This window comes from Podarcis melisellensis (genome assembly GCF_964234715.1).
Source record: "Podarcis melisellensis genome assembly, chromosome: 7".
NCBI classification, from domain to species: domain Eukaryota; kingdom Metazoa; phylum Chordata; class Lepidosauria; order Squamata; family Lacertidae; genus Podarcis; species Podarcis melisellensis.
Genome location: NC_138539.1, coordinates 49,172,124 through 49,193,637, shown reverse-complemented (window position 1 = coordinate 49,193,637; position 21,514 = coordinate 49,172,124). Strand labels below are relative to the sequence as shown.

Sequence of the window (21,514 nt, the reverse complement as noted above, 5' to 3'; positions counted from 1 at the left end):
AAAAATGAATAAATTTGAACGAACTATTGTTTCCTCTTGCTAAGTTCATGAAACCAACTACCCCGAGTCACCTGCATCGCCCTTGCGCGCCCTCCGCCTCAGCTGCGCAGGGACAGCTGCCCAGGATAACCATCTCTGAGCGAGCAGCAGCCGCCATGCTCCAGCCCAGAGCGACGCGGCGGCCAATCAAACTGCTGCCTCCGCGGCGCCAATGAGAGGCGCGCAAGACTGGAGAACGAGGCGATTCAGGAAGCGAGGCATCCAATAGCAAGTGCTTCGGTCGCTTTCCTGACCTCCGGAGTGGGAGCTCTTCGCCGTTCCACGGATGCCGCAGGAAGCGCCGCTCCAGACGTGCGGGGGGACACGTGCAAAGCGGCGGGGAGTTTATCCGCCCTCCGTCTTTGCACGCGGGAAGCCTCGCTCTGCTCCTGGCGGGAGTTTCCTCTCAGGGGTGAGTAGCAGCAGCTGCTGCAGCAGCAGTAACAGCACCACCTTGAAGCGGGTTGTTTATTGTGAGAGGAAAGAGGTTTGCTTCCGCCTTCGGTAGTTTCCCCTTAGAAATGCCTCCCCTTCTGCAGGAGAAAGTTATATGTACAAGCCTGGCTTTATTCTGCCTCTTTGACCTTTTCTCAGGTCTACCAAAAAGAAATATATTGTTGGGGCTTTCCTTCCTCCTTGGCGGTAGGAGGGTCATTGTAATAGAGGCGGGCTCGTTTTATGATGCCGTTTACTCAGTACCTGGGAGATGCTTGCAAAGTAGTCGGGTGGCTCTTAAAAGCTGACAAAAATTGCAAGTTGCCTCGCTGATCCATTAGGTAAAATTAAACATCGTTATCTCTCTATTTCCATCCAAATACAGCCGATGTATAATGTCTTTGTTACAACCAACTAAAAAACGGGTCACAACAGTAGCGAGCGAGCAAGCTTTTGAGTTGAGCAAAGCTCTTCGCTCTTGGAGGTTCCACACACAAAATGGCGAGAGAAAAGATGCTTCATTCCATGGCTTTCACCTGAACTTTGCTGTTGCTTCGTGTTAGCTCGATTGTTACCAAAGGTGCTCACTGGGTGAACTGCAGAAATAAATATAAATTATTGGTATAATTGCAAACAGAAGCGTTTTCAAATTAAGGCAGGTAGCTGTGTTGGTCTGACGCAGTGGGGGGGGGGGGAATCTTATCCAGTAGCACCTTGGAGACCAGCTACCTTAAGTTTGTTCTGGGTATAAGCTTTTGTATGCCTGCACACTTCTTTGTTTGCACACAAAAGCTTATACCCAGAACAAACTTAGTTGGTCTCCAAGGTGCTACTGGACAATTTTATTTATTTCAGAAGCGTTTTCATCACACACAGGAACATCTTTGCTCTCCCCTGTAATGTTGCTCTGTAGAAAATTCTGGTGAACTCAAAGGCTTGCTTTGCTACTTGATGATGTGTTAGTTGGTCCTAAGGAATATATTATACTATTGTTGACTTAGAATAATATTTATAGAAAGCTTTAGAAGGTATTATGCTACTTAAGTAATTCTTACACCAGTCCTGTAAATTAGATCACTTTTATCAACATTCTCACATTGTGTTTTGGAGTCTAGAGGAAGCAGCTTGGATCACTTACTGAATTCATAGTATTTATTATTTTTTGTCTTCTGCAGGATTCCTGTCTGATGTGAAGAACAAAAATTGAAAAACACATTTGGTTTGGTTTACTGGCCTCAGTAGGTGGATATTGGTACCATCTGTGGGGAGAAAGACCTGCCTGTAGGCTGATATGGCACTTTTGCACTTTAGGATCCCAAACAGTTTTTTGGAGAAGAGAGGAGGCACTTTTGCATTGAAGCTTTTGTGTTTTACTCTTTCTGTGTTCGTTTTCTGTGAATTTTTTATTTATTACGTAGTTATAATTCATTGTCACTGGCCGCAATTGAAAGCTCAGGCTCCAAGGGCTACTGAAAAGACTTCCAATTCTGTCTTGAAGGCTATGTTTTTATCAGATACTCATTTACTAGGTGAACTCAGTGGTCACTGGCTGGACAAGCTGAGGAGGTAAGAATTAAATATCAGTAACAGACAGCAATTTATTGTAAACATATATTTTCCAGTTGGCCTCTGCATGCATGAAAACCAGGGTTATGAACCACTAAATACCCGTGACTTGTTGATTATTTACATGCTAAACCATTCATTCATATTTGAATATTGCCAAAACTTTAGTATATATATATTGAAAGAAGTGGATTTTTTTTTACAATTTGATAATCATAAGCTATTACTCACCAGAGTAACACACCAGAACCAAAATAACATAAAAAGCACATGTATTCTGAAATGGTTTTAATGAGTTTTATACTGTTATCAGAAAACTGTCTTAAATTTGAGAATCCAGAATTGTTCTTGTGGTAATATTTGAATTAATACTCATTTTGCATTTCTTCGGCTCTGCAACGTTTTGGGGAGCGCAATGCAGACTGTAGCATGGGGTTAAGTTGAGCTGGTATAAAGCATGCTAGATCCAAACTGTTCAAGAAGGAGCCAGGGGTATTGCTGGCTGAGCTGGCCTGAGGCTGGCAAAGGGAAACAAGCCTTTAAAATAGAGTTTGACTTATACCTTCTTGCTGGCATAAATTTCATTGGGTTGCCAGGACACATGACTGAACTCAACAGAGTTATAATTCAGCATAAGCCCCTTCCCCGATTTTACCTCTTCTGGAATGGCACAAGTTCTACTGGTTTCAGTTAGCCCTGTATTAGTTGGGATGAGGGAGTTATGCCACCATATTTCCAGTTGAGCCTCTTATACTAGTGTAGTCTGGCTGAGCTGGGAACTTGTTGGCTGAGCCAAAGGTCTGCCACGTTCTAACTTGCTCATTCTGGCGGATCTAAGGTTAGGATTGCATCCTAATTGAAACTATTTTTAATACAAGATGTGCTGTGATGTAATAATATTGAAGCCTTTCGTCAGCCTATTTCTAAAGCTTTTTTATTTGGACTGGTAGTATAAACATTGATAAAAGAATGGAAATCCCCTTGGTAGCAAAAATAATTCAAAGTCTTACCAATTAAAATTGGTTCCCAACTGATGGAATGGTAATATCCTGACTATTGCTAGGCTAAAATAAAGTCCTTAGAGTTCACACAAATAATTCACTGTGTTAGAGGAGGTAATGACTGCGTGTAGCCAGGCTTGATGGTTATTTGATCTCTTGATGGCAAATTATGCACTTCCAGTATTCTACGTGTGTAGGATAGCTTGGCTAAAGCCGTGGTTTTTTTGCTATCAAGCTGACCACATACCTTGTATGCTTCAGTCCAAGTAAAAAAGAAATAAAAAGTGCACAAATTGAAATTGCAAAATTTCAGCCTCTGAGTTTTAAAATAAATTATGTTGACACAAAGGTCAGAGGCGGATTTAGCGGTGAGGCACCTCAGGGGAATGGAAGGTGAGAGGTGGTGGTGATGGGAAATTTTAGCATCACACAGGGCACCACTGAAATTTGAGACCCCCATAGTCTGCCACTGCAAAGGTTCAACCTAATGGTTAGAAAACTCAGTAGAAATGTATGTAAAATAATCCATATTTAAACTTGCATCACTTGGAAATTATATGAAACCCACTGACCACTAACCCGTACATATTTCTAGCATTCATTCAGAAGGATCACAAAATCTATTACAGTCATGCCCTGCAATACAACCACATCTCTTCAGACTTAAAACATTTACCTTAGGAACTACAATATCCACCCAGTATAGTGGAGACAAATCAAAGCAAAGCAGGTCAACATGGACAGATTGGTACAAGTGCTTATAATAGTCACTTAAGTATGTTGAACTGATACCCCTTTTTATTCTCTTAGGGAATGGCAGATGGAGAGAGCCTTCCAAACTGCTCTCTGGCTTCTGCAGCCAGAAATAGTCTTTATCCTGGGTGATATCTTTGATGAAGGGAAATGGAGTTCTTCCCAGGTTGGTATTGTGTGAAACATTAAAGTGTTCATGAAGCAAAATAAGATTTCATTGAAAGTGTTTTGCACAAAAGAATGAGACCAGGAAACTAATATAGTTCTTTTAAAGCTTAGTTGTTCAGTCATCTTTGCTAACCGGTATCCTGATCAGTAGCAACTAAGTTAAGTTAAAGAACTTGGAAGTCATTGGGCTCTAAATTCTGCTTTACTAGGTAGCACATTGGACTATGTAGTTCCTACAGGCATATTTGACAAGTACTAGGCAGTTGCTTCAGTGCTTTTAGGAGAGATCTGCTAACACAGATATGTTATGCTTTTTTTGCCAGTAGTTCCTAGTGCTTAATTTAAGATGAGGTGAGAGATGCATCAATAATATGTAGGCATTCATCAGCTAGCAGTAAGCTACACATGGGATCAGTACAAATATTTTCTGTCCATAGCAAAGACGAGTGAGGAAAACCTAGATTGAACATTGGAAACTTCTTACTGTGGGTCAAATTAGACCCACTAAAGTTCCTAATTTGGCCCACAGGGCCATTTTAGCCAACTATGACCACCTGTGTGTCACATTTGGGTTTGACACACCAGATGAAAGTGCTTCCCAACTCCTGACCTAGATAGAGGCTATTTGAAAATGTATCTGCATAGGTTTTTTATTGTTGTTTTTGCTGTTGTCAAGTTAAAACTAGGTGAATGTGCTGAGTAGATTATTTTTGCGTGTGTGTTAAAAGCTGAGGGTGGAATTAAACATTGCACTGTTCCATCCATGCAGGTATTCCAGCCTGCCATGAAAGTCCCCTGCACTGTTCTGGGGGTTCCCCCCTGCCAGCTCCAGGGCCAATTTTGTAAAATTGGGAGCCCTTGTGCAGATCTTGTGAAAGGTTTCTTTAGGTGAATCCCACCTTGGATTTCCACTCAGCACATTATTTAGAACGCTGCAGCTGTAGGAATAATAATAATAATAATAATAATAATAATAATAATAATAATAATAATAATAATAATCTTCCCATCTGCCTGCATTGCCCCAGTTACTCTGGGCGGCTCTCAACAAACATTAAAAACACAATAAAACACCAACCATTAAAAACTTCACTGAGCCTTCAGATGTCTTCTAAAAGTCAAATAGTTGTTTATCTGTTTGACATCTGCTGGGAGGGTGTTCCACAGGGTGGGTGCTGTAGTTTCACATGTTTCAGTGGAGGAACCACCAGAAGACCCTCGGAGCTGGACCTCAGTGTCTGGGCTGGACAATGGAGGTGGAGATGCTCCTTCAGGTATACAGAGTATTGGTTTAGTGAGTCACATGACTGATTTAGCATGCACAGAGATTCTGAAAAGCAATTTATGTTGACTTAAGCAGTTAAGGATTGTGAGAATCTATCCTTTGTCAATATTAGTGTCCAGTTAGTCAGTACCCTTATTAGTGCCCAATTAGTCATAACCCTTACTCAGAGTCATGCAAAAAGAAATGTGGTGCTATATTTTGATAAATGTTACTGGGTTACTGATTTTTTATTTTAATATAGGTGGGTTGGGGAGTCTCTGGCATTCAGGCAAAAGAAGATGCTTTAGGCACTTCATGGTCCAAAAGGCCATTTTCCCCAGGCCATGTTTCCCTGACCCTCACCTGGCATCAAATGATGGATGTAGGACAAGTGGAGATGTGGCTGCAAAAAGCAGGACTCAATTCTTCATGCAGCGACTGATGTGTGGGGAATTCAGTATTGCTTAGGAATATTTCCACGGGCCAACTTTGACAGATGGGTGAGGTGGTCTGCCTGTCAAGCACATGACCTCGGATGATTGACACGTGGATGGTCCTGCCCATGTCAAAGTTGCCCTGCTGGGGTTGAGGAGAGAAAGATTGCCCAGTGTTCACATTACTTTGATTTATTTATGTGGGCTTAAATGCATTGTTGCAGGTCACTTATTGACTTATTGCAGTATTAACGCTGTACAACCACAATATGCTTTTAACCAGCTCACGGTAACAGTAATGACATATTGCTGTTACTGACAGTAGAAATATGGGGCAAACTGCAATAACTAATAATAGTTATTTAAATTGGATTATACACAGTTAGAACCTTTACATTTTCCTGCAGGCCTGGTCAGATGATGTAAGACGCTATCAGAAAATGTTTAGGCATCCAGCCTCTGTTGAGCTAATTGCTATTGTTGGCAACCACGACATTGGCTTTCATTATGAGTGAGTATTTTTTTTTTAACAGGATGCAGTACTGAGATGGGAATTGTCAAAATGAGAAGAACGTTCCATTATAAAACTAAATGCTTTAAGATAGGTTTGAATCTATTGGGGGGGGGGACATATTTATTGGACACATGCAAAATCATACAGAGTGTTCCTTTGTCCCTTCTTATGCCTGTGCACATAGAGGGCTGGAGGAGCCTTGCTCCATATTCAGTGTTAACATGCTTCAATCTATTGGTAGCAACAAGTGTGCCATTTACAGTGGTACCTCGGGTTACAGATCCTTCAGGTTATGCGATTTTGGGTTGCGCACTGCGCCGAACCTGGAAGTACCGGAATGGGTTACTTCCGGGTTTCGGCGCATGCGCAGAAGTGCTAAATCGTGCTATGCACAGAAGCGCCAAATCGTGACCTGCGTGTGCGCAGACGTGTTGGTGCTGGTTGCAAATGTGCCACGGATCACGTTCGCAACCCGAGGTTCCACTGTAGTACTTACACAACACTGAAGTCAAGTGTTAGATACATACCATAATATGCAGCTGCCGTGGACTTAAGTTGTAGTATTGCAAGTTTTCTGTTAAAAACGTTTTTGAGGGAAGCTTCAATCCATTTCCAGCTAATGCACCACTTCTTCTTTTAATGCACTTCTGAAGTGATGCTTCCTGTTTTGTTGTTCTGCAGCAGCTCCATTGCTGCAGGTTGAGTATAAACATGGAACATGTTGCCAGGGCAGTGGGGAAATGTTTTGCCCATTTCAAGCATTCCCCAAATGTCAACAAATTAAGGATAAGGGGAGTGGAAATGAGTGCAAAACCTTTTAACCCAGCTGTATTGTGGACATCAAGGCTTCACCTAGAGTGATAATCCCTTTTGCCTAAAAGGATTCTCTTTTCAGCATCAGATCCTGTGTTACTAGCTGATTGTGGTGCCAGGATTGCAGAACACTTGGTGTAGTTTCCACCCAGCTGTTCACACTCTCAGTTCTTTGCCTGTTTTCTTTTGAGGACAGGTTTTAATACTGAGCTGTCTTTAAAGGCCATATACAGTGGTGCCCCGCTAGACGAAAGGGTTTTCCGTTTTGGAGGCGCTTCGCAAAACAAATTTCCCTATGGGCTTGCTTCGCAAGACGAAAATGTCTTGCAAGTTCCTGCGGGTTCCCCCCCTTCCCCCCTTTCCCTAAGCCGCTAAGCCGCTTATCAGCTGATCCGCTGATAAGCCGCTTAGCAGCTGATCGCTAAAAGCCGCTAAACCGCTAATAGCGCTAATCCGCTAAGCTGTCAATGGGCTTGCTTCGCAAGACGAAAAACCGCTATACGAAGAGCCTCACGGAACGGATTAATTTCGTCTTGCGAGGCACCACTGTACTACAAGCAGCTAGATCAGGAATGTATATGTTTTCCTGCCCTCCCCCCCCAAGAAGTGAATTTACCATATTTTTCGCTCTATAGGACACACTTTTCCCCCTCCAAAAATGAAGGGGAAATGTGTGTGCGTCCTATGGAGTGAATGCAGGCTGCCTGGCTTCAGCGATAGCAACGCGAAGCCTCTGAAGCCTGTGCTCCGGAGGCTTCGCGTTGCTTTCGCTGAAGCCAGGAGAGTCTGGTCTTTCAGGCTGGCGGTGGGGGAAAGCAGCGCTCCACAAGCTTGGGGGGCAGCGGGAAGGCGCACGACGCCTTCGCGCTACTCTCCAACCTGGTTTGGAGGCTGGCGGTGGGGAAAAGCAGCCCTTCCCCCCACCGCCAGCCCCACAAGCTCGGTGGAAAAGCCCGCAGGATCCGCACAGCCTTTAAAGAGCGCGCTGCTCTTGGGGGCTTTTCCCCAAGGAGGGAGAAGGGACTGACTGGCCAAGTCAGTCCCTTCTCCCTCCTGTGGGCTTTTGGGGGAGATGGGGGAATTCCCCCACCTCCCGCAATAGCAGGGGGGTCTGGGAGAAGTGCACAGGCTGCGTGCAGCCTGTCTGCTGCTCCCAGAGCTGGGGCGGGTGTGTCAAATTTCCCCCCTTGATTTCCCCCTCTGAAAACTAGGTGCGCCCTATGGAGCGAAAAATACAGTATTTGCTTCAAGAAGGAAGTGATTTGAGCCCTGACTTGTCTGACATCCAGGAACTGGCAGATAAATGGAAGAATGCAACAGCAGGACCATGTGTATGAAAGTCTCTCAAAGGGAAAAATGTGAGAAATGAAAAACAAAAAGCTGGTGAAAATAAATTGCTATGTTGGCCTCCAAAATACACAGGTGCAAAATGAAAACTAGTTCAAAACCAAAATCTTGTTAACATTAATGATGATTTTTGGAGGGTAGCAGTTGTGAGAATTGTGTGAATTTTGAGGCATTCAATGCTCATTGGAAAGTCTGCCCCACTGTTGTGAAGCACTTCTATAAAGGAACTGCAACGGACTGTACTTTAAACTAACATTTAGATACACACATTATCTGACTGAAGCTTGATAGTTAGCTTTTTAAATTAAAGCTTCAGAAAAAAGATCACTATAACTTATTTTAAATTAAGTAGATTTTTTTTTAAATTTCACACAGAATGACGGAATACAAGTTGCAACGTTTTTCAGAGGTTTTCAATTTCACTTCAGAAAAGCTGATTACTCGGAAAGGGATAAAGTGAGTCCTTTTTTTTGTTCACTTGCACCTTAAATATTTATTTACATTTTGTATCTGCCATTGGCAGGAAGGTATCAGTTTTAACCTTATGTGGGGTGTAAATTCGTGAAATGGTTGAAGACACTTGTCCAAGTTGGTCTGCAGCATTTGTATCGTAAGGACATATTTAGGCTTCAGTCTTGCACATCAACCTAGGAATGAGTCCTATTGTGCACTGTTATGTTCAAAAATATCATGAGTATTAATATAGAGGACGGTAATGGAACTTAAAACAATATCCGTTTTGCTTTGTGCTAAGGGATCAAAGAATCATCCATAAGGAGAAGGTTGCAGTTTCAGTTTTCAATTGGTTGGAGGTCCACACTGGCGAATAAGCATGTGCACACATAGCTCACTCCCCTATGCATTTTCTCCCTTTCCCACACATGCATGTCTTCCATCTTTCACCAGCTTGGTTGGCACCTATCCCAAGTAAAGAAGCAATTACTAAAAAGGAGAAGGAATGTGACGTTCCACCTTTTCCACAGTGAATGCATTTTTCCTAGGTGTGATTCCCATCTTATGTGCAGCGTGTCCTTCCTTGTATCTTTAGAAATCCTGCACCTCCCTGATGTGACCCATGGAGATAAGATTGGGGCCACATGGTTGCAAGGAATGAGATGGAAAGGTGAAGAATCCCTGATTTGGCCCAGGGTTGCCAACTCCTGTTGTTAGCATATAAAATGATGTAGAATACTACGCCTTTTGGATCGTCAGAGTGGCTGAATTTAGGGCAATGGTTTGAGAAAACACTGCACTGCAGCTGGAGCGTGTACCAAACAGCACTCTCTGGATTTGATGCAGGATGTCTACCTTGTTGAGTTTTCCTGATTTTGAGCATGGAGCTGCTTCTTACTGCAGACATACTGCACATCAATGCCATTATTTCTTCTCTTGTACTTGTAGCTTTGTTATGGTGAACAGTGTTGCTCTTGAGGGTGACGGCTGCATCATCTGTAAAACCGCAGAAGCAAAGCTTGCAGAACTCTCCCATCAACTCAACTGTTCACTGCAGGTAAGGATAGAATTGCCTCACTGGGAAGCTTCATCCGTGTATATTGAGGGGCTCAAAATAATCTTTCTAAACTGGCTTCTCTTTGTGATTTCTTGGCATACATTGTTTTTGCATACATTATTTTTATGTGTGACTTTTATTACTGAGAAGTTCAGTTGCTCTAATGTGTGCATGGAGTTCTTGCATCTCTCCGCCTTCTCACTTTATATAAGGATGTGCTGTTTCTCTTAATGCTTGGAAACTTGCTTCCTCCATATAACAACAACAACAACAACAATAAATTATATAAATTATTTCTGCCCCACCCATCTGGCTGGGTTTCCCCAGCCACTCTGGGCAGCTTTCAACAGAACATTAAAAACAGAATAAAACTTCAAACATTAAAAACTTCCCAGAACAGGGCTGTCTTCAGATGTCTTCTAAAAGTCAGATAGTTGTTTATTTCCTTGACATCTGATGGGAGGGCGTTCCACAGGGTGGGCGCCACTACTGAGAAGGTCCTCTGCCTTGTTCCCTGTAATCTCACTTCTTGCAGTGAGCTGAGGCTGTTTAGGGCTTAAAGGTCAGCACCAACACTTTGAATTGTGCTCAGAAACGTACTGGGAGCCAATGTAGGTCTTTCAGTTATATGGTCTTGGCGGCCACTCCCAGTCACCAGTCTAGCTGCTGCATTCAGGATTAATTGCAGTTTCCAAGTCACCTTCAGAGGTAGCCCCACGGGATATAACTAGAGCATGCACCACTCTGGCGAGACAGTCTGCAGGCAGGTAGGGTCTTAGGCCGTGTACCAGATGGAGCTGGTAGACAGCTGCCCTGGACACAGAATTGACCTGTACCTCCATGGACAGCTGTGAGTCCAAAATGACTGCGCACCTGCTCCTTCAGGGGCACAGTTACCCCATTCAGGACCAAGGAGTCTGTCACCCACCTGCCCCGTCCCCACAAAACAGTACTTCAGTCTTGTCAGGATTCAACCTCAATCTGTTAGCGGCCATCCATCCTCCAACCGCCTCCAGACACTCACACAGGACCTTCACCGTCTTTGCTGGTTCTGATTTGAAAGAGAGGTAGAGCTGGGTATCATCTGCATACTGATTAACACCCAGCCCAAACCCCCTGATGATCTCTCCCATTGGCTTCATATGGATATTAAAAAGCATAGGGGAGAGGACGGAACCCTGAGGCACCCCACAAGTGAGAGCCCAGAGGTCTGAACACTCATCCCCCAACACCACTTTCTGGACACAGTCCAGGAGAAAGGAGTGGAACCACTGTATAACAGTGCCCCCAGCTTCTCTAGACAGTCCAGAAGGATGTCATGATCGATGGTATCAAAGGCTCCTGAGCGATCCAGCAGAACTGGGAAACAGCTCTGTCCCTAGCCCGCCAGAGATCATCAGCCAGCACAACCAAGGCAGTTTCAGCCCATGATGAGGCCAGAATCCAGATTGGAAGGGATCCAAATGGTCCGCATCCTCCAGGAATGCCTGAAGTTGTTCAGCAGCCACCCTCCATTAAAATGAATATAAAAACATTTATGGGTGAAGTATCTGCATGGCATTAGAAGAGCCAGCATCCCATCACTGAATTAGGGCATGTGAAAATAGTGATTGTTGCAAAGGTAATTGTATCTGGCTTGGGCACTGAACAGTTACCCTGCTTCAGCTTTCATTACCTCCACTCTCTTCCACCTCTGGGTGGTAGTATTTGTTATTAAATTCCATCATACCCTTTCTCAGAGGAACGTAGTGCTAAGCCAGTACTTGAAATCATTATGGACTGGATGAAGGCCAGTAAACTGAAGCTCATCCCAGATAAGATGGAGATGCTGTTGGAGGATGCTTGACCATAAGAGTGCCATCCTGTCCTGCATGGGTAACACTCACCCGGAAGGACCAGGTTTGTAGTTGGAGGCTACTTGTCACTAGAGGTTCAAGTGGCTTCTGTGGTATTCCCTGCTTCCACAAGTTTAGGCTGGTGCATCAACATTGTTCTTCCCTGCTTACAGATAACTGACCAGTTTTCCATTCCCTGATAATTACTAGATTAGATTACAGTGGTACTTTGGGTTACATATGCTTCAGGTTAGAGACTCCGCTAACCCAGAAATAGTGCTTCAGGTTAAGAACTTTGCTTCAGGATGAGAACAGAAATCGTGCTCCGGCGGTGCAGCAGCAGGCCCCATTAGCTAAAGTGGTGCTTCAGGTTAAGAACAGTTTCAGGTTAAGAACAGAGATCCGGAACGAATTAAGTACGTAACCCGAGGTACCACTGTACTGCAGTTTGCTGTGTGCAGGATTTATTTTGAAAATTCAAGTTAGTACAAAAATTAGGCTGGCAATTAGTAACCAGGATCATATTCCACTGAATATGACCCAGGTTGGCGTTTGGGGCGCAATTCTAAGTGGTGATGATTATCTGAAGTGTGGTGACTGGAGAAAGGGCCTTCTGTGTTCTAGCACCATTTGTGCAATGCCATCTTCAGTGAGGCTCACTGTCTGGCAAATCTGATGTATTTTCAGCAGACCAATTTGCTTGGTCTTTTTAACAGTAAACTAGCAGCAGACTTTATATTTCTTGTTGAACCTTAGGCTGTTTAACTGCTGCTTTCTGCTATTTGTCACCCAATTGCAGTTGTGTGTGTGTTGTTATTCTGTTGTAGTCCACTTTGTATGGTTTAGCCATTTTTCTATCTATCTCTGATACATCCGCTGTCTCAACACTGTCAGCAGTACTTTGTACATGGTAGGCACATCTTGTGTTAGAGCTTCTAGGCGGGGAGTTGTCTTTCCATAGACTGGACCTACTAATCTCTCATGATTTTTCCTGAAAATAGCCTTCTTCTATTTGCTCCTCTATCGTGTGATATAGGATTGTGCACAAATACTTGCTTGGTTTTTGTTGACAGGAACAAAGTCAGTCCAGAAAAAGGTGCAGTGATGTAGACAAGCTCCCACCTTCAGCTCCAATTCTATTACAGGTGTGTTTGTGTTGGGAAATGGGTCATTTTTGCACTTTTATTTAGTGTAAATGCATTATGGTCTTGTTAATGTGCTGTTTCCTTCTTGGTTTTAATCCCTTTCAGCATTATCCTCTTTATCGAAGAAGTGACGCAAAATGTACAGGAGATGATTCTGCTCCTTTGGATAAAAAGAATTACATCTTTAAAGAGAAGTACGATGTGGTTTCAAAAGAAGCTTCTCAAAAGGTATGTTGGATGTGTTCTATCTTTGTCAAGATGTGTACTAGCTGCCCTGAAAGGCTTGCCTATTTTGTTGGCAAATTGTAATTTTTATTATTATTGCTTAATGTCGTGTGTATCAGTGAACAGGGCACTTGGATAGTCAAAGAATCTTAAGAATGGCATGTTTCTTATTTATTCTCTCCCACCCCCCCACCGCCGTCATACACTGCTTGATCCATTCTTAATTTCATTGATTTCTGAGCTATTCTTGTAACAATAGTGTTTGTAATGGCGGCTTTTTACTACCATCAAAATAAAACTGTTTTTCCTTGTCTAATGGCATTCCTATTTATGGTCATAAATGAGCATACTCAAATAAGCCTACTAGAAATATAATGCAGCTTCTGCAAAGTATGCACAGAAGCGTGCAGCCTGTTATGTTCAGAGTCAGTCAGGAAGGCTGCATGAGTCTGCTCTTGAGTCAGGCTGTGCATTTGGTACATGCATGAAGTCCTGCCTTAGCTAATCAACCCCCTCCTCCACTCATGCAGTTGAGGATGATCATGTTCAGAGGATCCAACTGAACTGGGTAGGAGAGATTGCTGGAGCCAACCCAAGGAAAGTAGATGTTTTGATCCTTAACCGGTTTGTGCTCTGGAGCTGAGGTGCAGAGAAAGGCTGGGCAGGTAGTCTGTAGTGGTTGTCAGGCTGCTGCAACTGCATGCTGGTTACTAGGCCTTGCCCAGTGAGCCAAGAACCCAGGGTAAGAGCAGACCTCCTTCCTCCACCTGTGCTCTTGTATGTGTGATCGTTCCCTGCATTATTTGAGAGCATCTTACTGCATGTGTGGGTGAAAACTTGTGCTAGCATTGACTTAAAGAAATGAAGGGGAAACTTGAAAGCAAAGTAAAAATATATCAAGCTGTGTGGCACTTTTCTTTTTCTTAAATCAGACATTTTAAAATGCCAACATTGTTTTACTCTCATAGCTGCTATGGTGGTTTCATCCTCGGCTCATTTTGAGTGGTCACACCCACAGTGCCTGTGAAGTGTTGCATAATGGGAAAATCCCAGAAATCAGTATTCCGTCATTCAGTTGGAGGAACAGAAACAATCCTAGTTTCATAGTGGTAAGTTTAAATAGTTTTTATTTTGTCAGATAATTTTTCATAATATAAATCAACATAGCAATCAGCTATTTTCTCAGACTGATGCTACCTGTAAAAAAGCAAAACAAAACAGCTCCTCCCATCCTCTCCAAAAGTACACTTAAGTTGAATACAAAGCACCCACTTTATAAAGCACATACTTGCGTAGCCATCCTGCTTGTATAGTGCAAAGTATTTTTTTTGTAGGTTTTACAAACATGTCTACATACAAGCTATATTTAGTATGTTTCTATAAAGAGGATGCAGTGTAAACAATTTGACTGCAACAATCATCAGTAGTCTGCAACAAACAGTATTAAGACTTGTTTTTGCTTAGCTGATTTATCCACAGGACCAAATATTTTCTGCATGGTTCTTCTGTCTTTCAAAAGTGCAAACTTACTATCTCATAGGGCAGCAAAATTCTATCAGATGAACCTAATTCACAGTTTGCTTACTTTGGGTATCCTAGATTACAACTCTAAATAGATTAACCTGAAGCACAAAAAGTTTCCCAGTTCTAAAACACATTTAAATATTTATTCTTTTCAAAAACCAGTTCTGTGCTAAGTTTACTTTTTCAGCCTCTTGTGCATGGGGGAAAGCAAATTGGTTATAATTTTTAGTTCATAGATGAAAGTTATTCCTCACTCAGTAAGTAACACAGTGTTAAAACAGTTGTACTTGGAAAGCATGTTGTCTCCCTAATTTTGTTTAGAGTGTTTACTTACCAGATAATCCAGTTTACTTCAGAATATCATGTTTTCAGCAGTTTGAGGAGTAGATGGTGTCTGACTGTTGGCCTAGATTACTTGCAGACCAGTTATGCCTCCCCCAACACTCCAAGTATTATTAATCTGGCTTTATCTCGTATGCTTTGTCACCTACTTAGTGGCCACCATCCAACACAATTAAGCACCTTTAGCCTGCAATCCTACATAGTTATGTGGAAGTCATTCCCCAGGTCAGGTTCTATGCGGTCTGAGTAGCTGCCCAGCCAAATAGCAGCTGCTGTGTTCTTTACTGAAAAAAAAAATATTTCAAATGGCACAAAATAGTCTCAAGGCAGCTGAGTGCTTAACAAATGGAATATCTAACATAGGTTTTAAAGCTGTCTGCATCTCTTATCCACAGGACAGTTGAGAGCACTGATGCTATGAGAGAAACTGAACTCTACCATTAGTATAATTGTAAAGCATACAGGCTCCCAACCACTTGCCCCATATCTTATAAAATGCTGTTTTCCTTTCTTTCTCAGGGCAGTATAACACCAACCGACTTCTCTCTCTCTAAGTGCTTTCTTCCATTCGAGAACACAGTTCTTACTATCTACTGTGCAGCAGGAGCTGTGCTTTTGGTCCTCGTACTAGCTCACTTTCACCCTCTCGTTACCCCTTTTCATTTTGTTCAGCGATTAATCACTAAATATAAAGCAGTATGAAGAGTCAGACACTTGTAATCGGTCACTGACACACCAAAGCTAAAGAACAGTCCATCAGACTACATTCATGCCAGCAAATGCGTACTTGAATTGCTAGCCCAAAGGCAGGTTGCCTTTACATACAGAAAGTCCTATACAGTTGATATGACTTATACTACAGGGTAAGTTAACTGAATGCTTCATGCTGTACAAAAATATTGTATTCTACAATCAAATGAATCATTTTCTTGCTAAAGTTTTTGTATCAAATATGTATATTAAAAGTTTGTAACTGTACACTATAAGTCCTACAAGCCTCCTCTTGTGTCTGCACTAGTGTCCTATGCTGCTTAGAGGCTCAGTCTTTCTAATTGGAAATAATTTTAAAGTGTTATTGCTGCGAGACCATCTGGTGTAGTACTTCTTTTCCTTGATGTAGAGTTATTTTACAATAAGATATTACAAAAAAGGGCTATTGGGAGAAGTAGCTTACTGGCCTCAGAGAAGTCTCCTTGTTTTAGGTTAGATGTAATTTTCGATGGCAGTCATGTGCCAATCATCAAAATCCTTGCCTGAAAGTTGAGGACAACCCTCTTAGATCTGTAGACGTATTATGTATCCCACTGGCACGTGCTATGATGTCTGGCTGAAATTAATCTCTGGAATAGAAGGCAAGCAGCTCCTTTCTCTTCCCACCCCCATATTTTTATATATAGGCCTAGTGCGTCATTGCAATAAACCATAGCAAATGATTTACAGTAAATGCAGAAATTTCTCCTCTAGCATGAATGGGAGCAACAAACCACAATCCCCTGTGTAAACTTGAGGATTGTTGTTTATTTTACTCCCAAACCACAGAGGGAAGTCAAGGTTTATTTCTTGGCTTACCAACTGTGGTCTGTTCATAGTGAAACAAACCACAATCCTCAAGTCCACATGTTACACTAAGCCAGGACTGTGATTTGTTTCTCCTGCTCACTTTGTGGCAGGAGCCATCTTTAGGTTACAGGTAAGCTATTAACTATGGTTTACCATGATGGGCAAATGCAGTAAGAGTGAAAGGCCTGATGCTTGGTATTAGTGATGCGCTTTATGGGAAATGGTGTTGTCAGAATCTTGCATTTTGATTCTAAACACTTGTGTCTTTCTAACGTTTTGGAAACATGCATGGTTAGCATTATTGAAAAATCATTAAAATATATCCAACTAGCAGTTTCAGAGTGGAACTAAAGTGTTGAAAAGGATCTTAGAAAATACAGTACCTAGAAAGATTACTAATGTGACCCCCTCTGCAGAGTTACAACCACAACATGTCTGCCCAGTTGTCAGGGAAAAACGTCTGGGCTTACATAAATAACAAACATGCTATCCTCCTTTAAGAATTGATTCACATTGGGTGGTTGAAAATATTTCAAAGAGTAATTTGCCTTTAAATTTAAAGCAAAGGATGAAGATAATCCAAGAGTTACATAATCTATGAAGGTATGTAGGCTAACACTTCTAAATTTTGTTATTGCAATTACAAATTTTAAACGTTTGTACAGGTTACCTTGGACACAGGAAACTATGTACTCCGACATAACACCTATGTATAAAATATAAAAGCAGTGTTATAGTACTGAGAAGGACATGCCTTATTGCTACTGCAATTCTTGCTTTTATATTATACTGTACCACAACTTATTTTGTGAATGTCATTTGCATAAATTATTCAAGTTTGAGAAATATCCACACATTGTGATTCTACAATATTTAAAATAAAACCATTTTCTAAGGTCTCTTTATTAAGAGAAATAAAATTGTCATCTTGTAATTCTCTTAGGCCAGACACAAGGGTTAAACCTTTTCTTCTTTCTTCCAATTTGCACAATGAAAGCGGCTGTTGCAACAGAGATTGAAGAGCCTTTATCTAATGGTGCTTCTACACATTCACAATCTGCAATTGTGAAATTGGCTATGAATGACCAAAGAATTACTGAACATAGGTTTTTTTTAAAGGTAAAACAAAATCCTTGGTTTCCATGAAAACACCAGGTTGCAATTTGGACACTTGAATCAATTTCAGTGTTTTAAAGCTAAGACTGAGAAAGGCATATTTGCTGCAACATCTGGTGGCAGTAATAACTTACTTTCAAAGGTATATGACTAAAATTTGCATAATTTATATATTTTTATACTAAAGAGCATTTGTTTTTATATAAACCAGAAAAACCCTAAACTCTACAGAGAAGTTTTTTACCTTCAGTCACTGCTGCAGGTAAAGTTGACATCAAGCTGTACAGCGCAATCAAAAACATACTTACATCTTAGCTTGTTTTACAGGTACAGCCATAATCAAGGCACAAAGATCTTCTACAAGTATTTATCTTCAATAAAATTGTACAAAATAATATTACACTTTACAGTCTGTACAATATAATAATAAACCAGCAGTAAAACAAAAATAATATATATATTATATATATTATATATATATAGGGAGAAGACTGTTGTCCAAAAATGATCTAAAGTAGTTGGATCATTTGTGGACAGAAGAAACAAAAGTGAGGGTGAATTTTCTGCCTAGATGCAAGTAGTCTGAAAAAGTAGCTCTGAATTCAAATGCCTGAGGTGTGTAGAGACTCTTGGCTCCAAACCTCCAGAAAAATTGCTCATCTTCCCTGTGCCTCACTATCTAGTCTATTTCCTGTGCCAATAATGGCTTAGAAGAGGTGGTCACCTTTGTCAGCTGACCTGCAACTCAGTTATGTTAAAAACTGTGACTAATATTGTGGTGCTGCTACATCACGCGTGTATATCTCCTCAACAGTATTTCACAACCCTAAAACAAAGTGCATTATTCTCCCCCCACCCAATCTATCAAGTACTCTTCAGCGTCACGGTAGAAAGGAAACCCATGCACACTGCAAGTATGACATGGTGTCGCCCAACTAGCAGATACCAGCTTGAACAAACCTGCTGGGGGGGAAAAACAACTAGCAGGCTATGTCCAATTAAAAACAAAACAAAAATGCAACCAAACCTAAGGAAACAGAGGTAGCCAAAGGCCTTAGTGGAATGACACAGAAGTGGCATATAAAAATAAAGCACACACATCGTCCCATAAAGCATGAACTGGGTTGAAAGGCTAATCAAAGTAAACAAACTGAGGAGGCAGACGTGTATCTATATAGCATCTCCCTCTTACTTCACATGAAGAAGTCGGAAAAAAAGATGATGTTTAAAACCACAGGCTCCATGGTGTTCTCAATTACAATAGTTCATACTGCCGAAGGTGCATTCTCTGAATGATGTCTCTACAGTCGTTGAACACTCTGCGGATGTTTTCTGTGTCAACTGCACATGTAAAGTGGGGGTAGCAGTAATGCTTTCCATCTCCAGTTGCCGTGCTTATTCTCTGCAGGGGGAAGAAAACCAATACAGGCTCAAGACTTGAAAGGCACAAACTGTACCTGCCATTGGACAGCTATCAACACAACAAAGTGCTGCTTTGAGAAGTGGAAGGCAGACCTGGAGATGGCAAAGTGTGCGTGTGTGTCCAGTCTAAAACCAGAAGGTTACACGAATTAATCTTAGTTATCTGGTTCACACAAATGGGCTGGAGGTGAAAGGCAAGTCATTCTAAAAGGAATACCAGATAGAAGACAAAATAATTCTACGCACTAGACAGGTGACCAGGCATGTTTTCCTGATTTATAAAACGGGGACATTGTTGATTAATAATTAAATAACAGCTGGATTTCAAGCTGTTACGCATTTTCTATAATGTTCAAAGATTATACTAAAACTCCTTTCTGGTCAAATGAGCTTATCGACAGTAAATTAACACAGCCAGTCAATGTTTTTTAAAGTGTCACTTACTAAAAATTCATCCCGGATAAAAAACTTTGCTCTTGTAACTTTGGGGTCTTCTCCTGCATCTGGCGTTGCTGTTAGGAACATTAAATAAATAAGTAGTAATGACATGTAGATGTAAAAAAGGAAAGCATGGTTAAGGCAGATTAGATAAGCATGGACAATTTACTGCCTTTTATGTCTCAGTACAATTTTATGGCTAATACTGTCAAATGTAAGAACATTTATTAACTTAAATAAAACTAACCTCATTTCACACACTTAATCCCCAGAAGTCCCTGAACAAGCAACATTCCTTGCAATAGTAACATTTAGGTACATCATTATCTACAACTTTTGTACTTTCATCATTGTAATATACATCAGCTAAAATATTCCCATGTGGGCAAATGCTCTCTTGATTACCGTCTAACCAGTGGTGACTGGTGCTCATTGGGCTAGTAGGGCATAATGCAGGGAGGCCAACAGTAGGTGGAACCAGAGCCAAGGGCAGGTAGAGACCTTTGTATTGGTTTCCTCCCTGCTGAGGAGGAGGAGGAAGCAGGCAGCCTTTAGGGTGGTTGTGAACAGGGTAGGAGGGCTTGGCATCAAGGTGGGTTTGTTGGGGAAGTGCCCTAACACGACGCAATATGGTGAGGAGCTGGAAGAAAGGAATTGCTCAACAAAGCAACAGTTGTCTGAAATAGGAAGAATAATACACAGAACGCATTAACATTTAAACAAGATAGAGGATTTGCTCCCAGGCTATGTACATTTTAGTTGTGGCAATGAAACCTTCATACATGATTCTCATCTGGTGTAGTCACATGGAATGCTCAGTAGTTCAAGGAGCTAAGCAGTTTTCAGTTTAGCTGCTCTTGAGTATTTGTTACTTTGTCTGGTGCAGTTTGGGAAAAGAATCTGGAAATTAAGAAACCCAAAGGGCAGAAAGTCCAGAAGCAAGAAGGCTAATGAAAGAGTGAAAAGCGGGCAAGGGACTGAGAAAGATAAATATGAACAAAAATTAGGTGGAAAATGAGAGAAAAAAACTTACTGAGGCAAAGGGAGACTATAGAAGGGCTCTGAAGGAACAGTGATTAAGATAATGTGGCAGAGTAGAGGATTGTTAGCAAGGCACCACAAGGGCAGGGATCTACAAATCTGATCTTGATAGTCAGCCAAAATTTGTGCCTGCCAGTGGCCCCACCCCACCTCTGAGGGAGGTGCTGGGCCTTGTTTCTGATATCGTACTGACCTGCAGAGGCATTCTGAAATGTGGGGACATGGGAAGCTACTATTTGTCCCTGTCAGTATTGTCTTCGTTGACAGGCAGCAGTTATCCAAAGCTTCAGACAGAGGAGTTTTTCTAGTCCTACCTTGAGATATTAGTGATTGAATCTGGAACCTTTTGCACTACAGAACTATGGCCCTCTGAAACTGCATGCGAAGTCAGGAAAGAACTACCTTTCTGAGCTCTCCAAGTTTCGGAAGAGGAAGGAGTTTGCCAAAAAGGTTGTCTGAGGCAGCAGCTGTTAATTGCTTCTGTCATGACCATGTCAGAGCAGCAGAGGGGACTGGCGTATTTTGTCAGATCTTCTGCTCAGACCTGCTGCGGCAGAAGTAGTGGGTGCTACTGACATCCCACCAATCCTGAGGATGGTTTGCAGCTCAGCCCAATTGCTGGACGTTTTCACCACTCTTTCCTCCTTCCCTGCTGGTTTTCCTCTCTTAGGTGACTGCCAAGCAAGGCCACACTTCCATCTGAACTAACCCAGCCTATTGGTTGTCTAAAGGTTTATTAGTGTTACTTGGAACAAAATATATATTAACTTCTGCGTTGATATATTTACTTTGATATATATGTTATTTAAGGAATTTATGCATGACCTTAAAGGAAACCAAAGATTACCCTAGCTACTTAATCACAATGCAGATAAGAAACTCACCATCTTCAGGTACAGTGTAACGTGTGAATTCAGGAAAATAATCTTCAATTTTAGACTTCCCTGCCAAGACTTTTTCAGCCAGCATATCTTGTTTATTCAAAAACAAAATGATAGAAATTGTCCGTAACCACCTGCAAA

General features: G+C 41.7%; 2 protein-coding genes across 5 annotated transcripts in view; one reads left to right on the top strand and one right to left on the bottom strand.

Annotated features, from left to right (window-relative positions):
• The first annotated feature begins 248 nt into the window (after window positions 1-248).
• On the top strand, window positions 249-15,901 carry MPPE1 (metallophosphoesterase 1). Its single transcript, XM_081918119.1, has 10 exons — window positions 249-451; window positions 1,650-2,040; window positions 3,852-3,960; window positions 6,068-6,171; window positions 8,710-8,790; window positions 9,736-9,844; window positions 12,753-12,824; window positions 12,930-13,052; window positions 14,018-14,158; window positions 15,435-15,901. Exons 2-10 carry the CDS (start codon window positions 1,766-1,768, stop codon window positions 15,615-15,617), a joined length of 1,197 nt encoding a protein of 398 aa, XP_081774245.1. The 5' UTR covers window positions 249-451; window positions 1,650-1,765; the 3' UTR covers window positions 15,618-15,901.
• Window positions 15,902-17,347: 1,446 nt separating this feature from the next.
• The window catches only part of GNAL (G protein subunit alpha L), a 169,747-nt gene continuing 165,580 nt past the window's right edge, over window positions 17,348-21,514 (bottom strand). For all 4 annotated transcript variants that reach the window (XM_081918106.1, XM_081918104.1, XM_081918105.1 and 1 more), the window contains 3 exons: window positions 21,377-21,507; window positions 19,458-19,525; window positions 17,348-18,993 (listed from right to left, as the gene is read on the bottom strand). In XM_081918106.1, coding sequence (XP_081774232.1) covers window positions 18,847-18,993; window positions 19,458-19,525; window positions 21,377-21,507 — 346 coding nt within the window. In that variant the 3' untranslated portion in view covers window positions 17,348-18,846. The remainder of the gene's footprint in view (window positions 18,994-19,457; window positions 19,526-21,376; window positions 21,508-21,514) is intronic.

What these genes read in the sequence shown, in the direction of transcription:
- MPPE1 (XM_081918119.1), top strand. Translation starts at nt 1,766, where the DNA reads ATGGCACTTTTGCACTTTAGGATCCCAAACAGTTTTTTGGAGAAGAGA. An exon ending in ATTACTCGGAAAGGGATAAA is followed by an intron (nt 8,791 to 9,735) that starts GTGAGTCCTTTT and finishes TTGTACTTGTAG; the next exon opens with CTTTGTTATGGTGAACAGTG. An exon ending in CAGCTCCAATTCTATTACAG is followed by an intron (nt 12,825 to 12,929) that starts GTGTGTTTGTGT and finishes AATCCCTTTCAG; the next exon opens with CATTATCCTCTTTATCGAAG.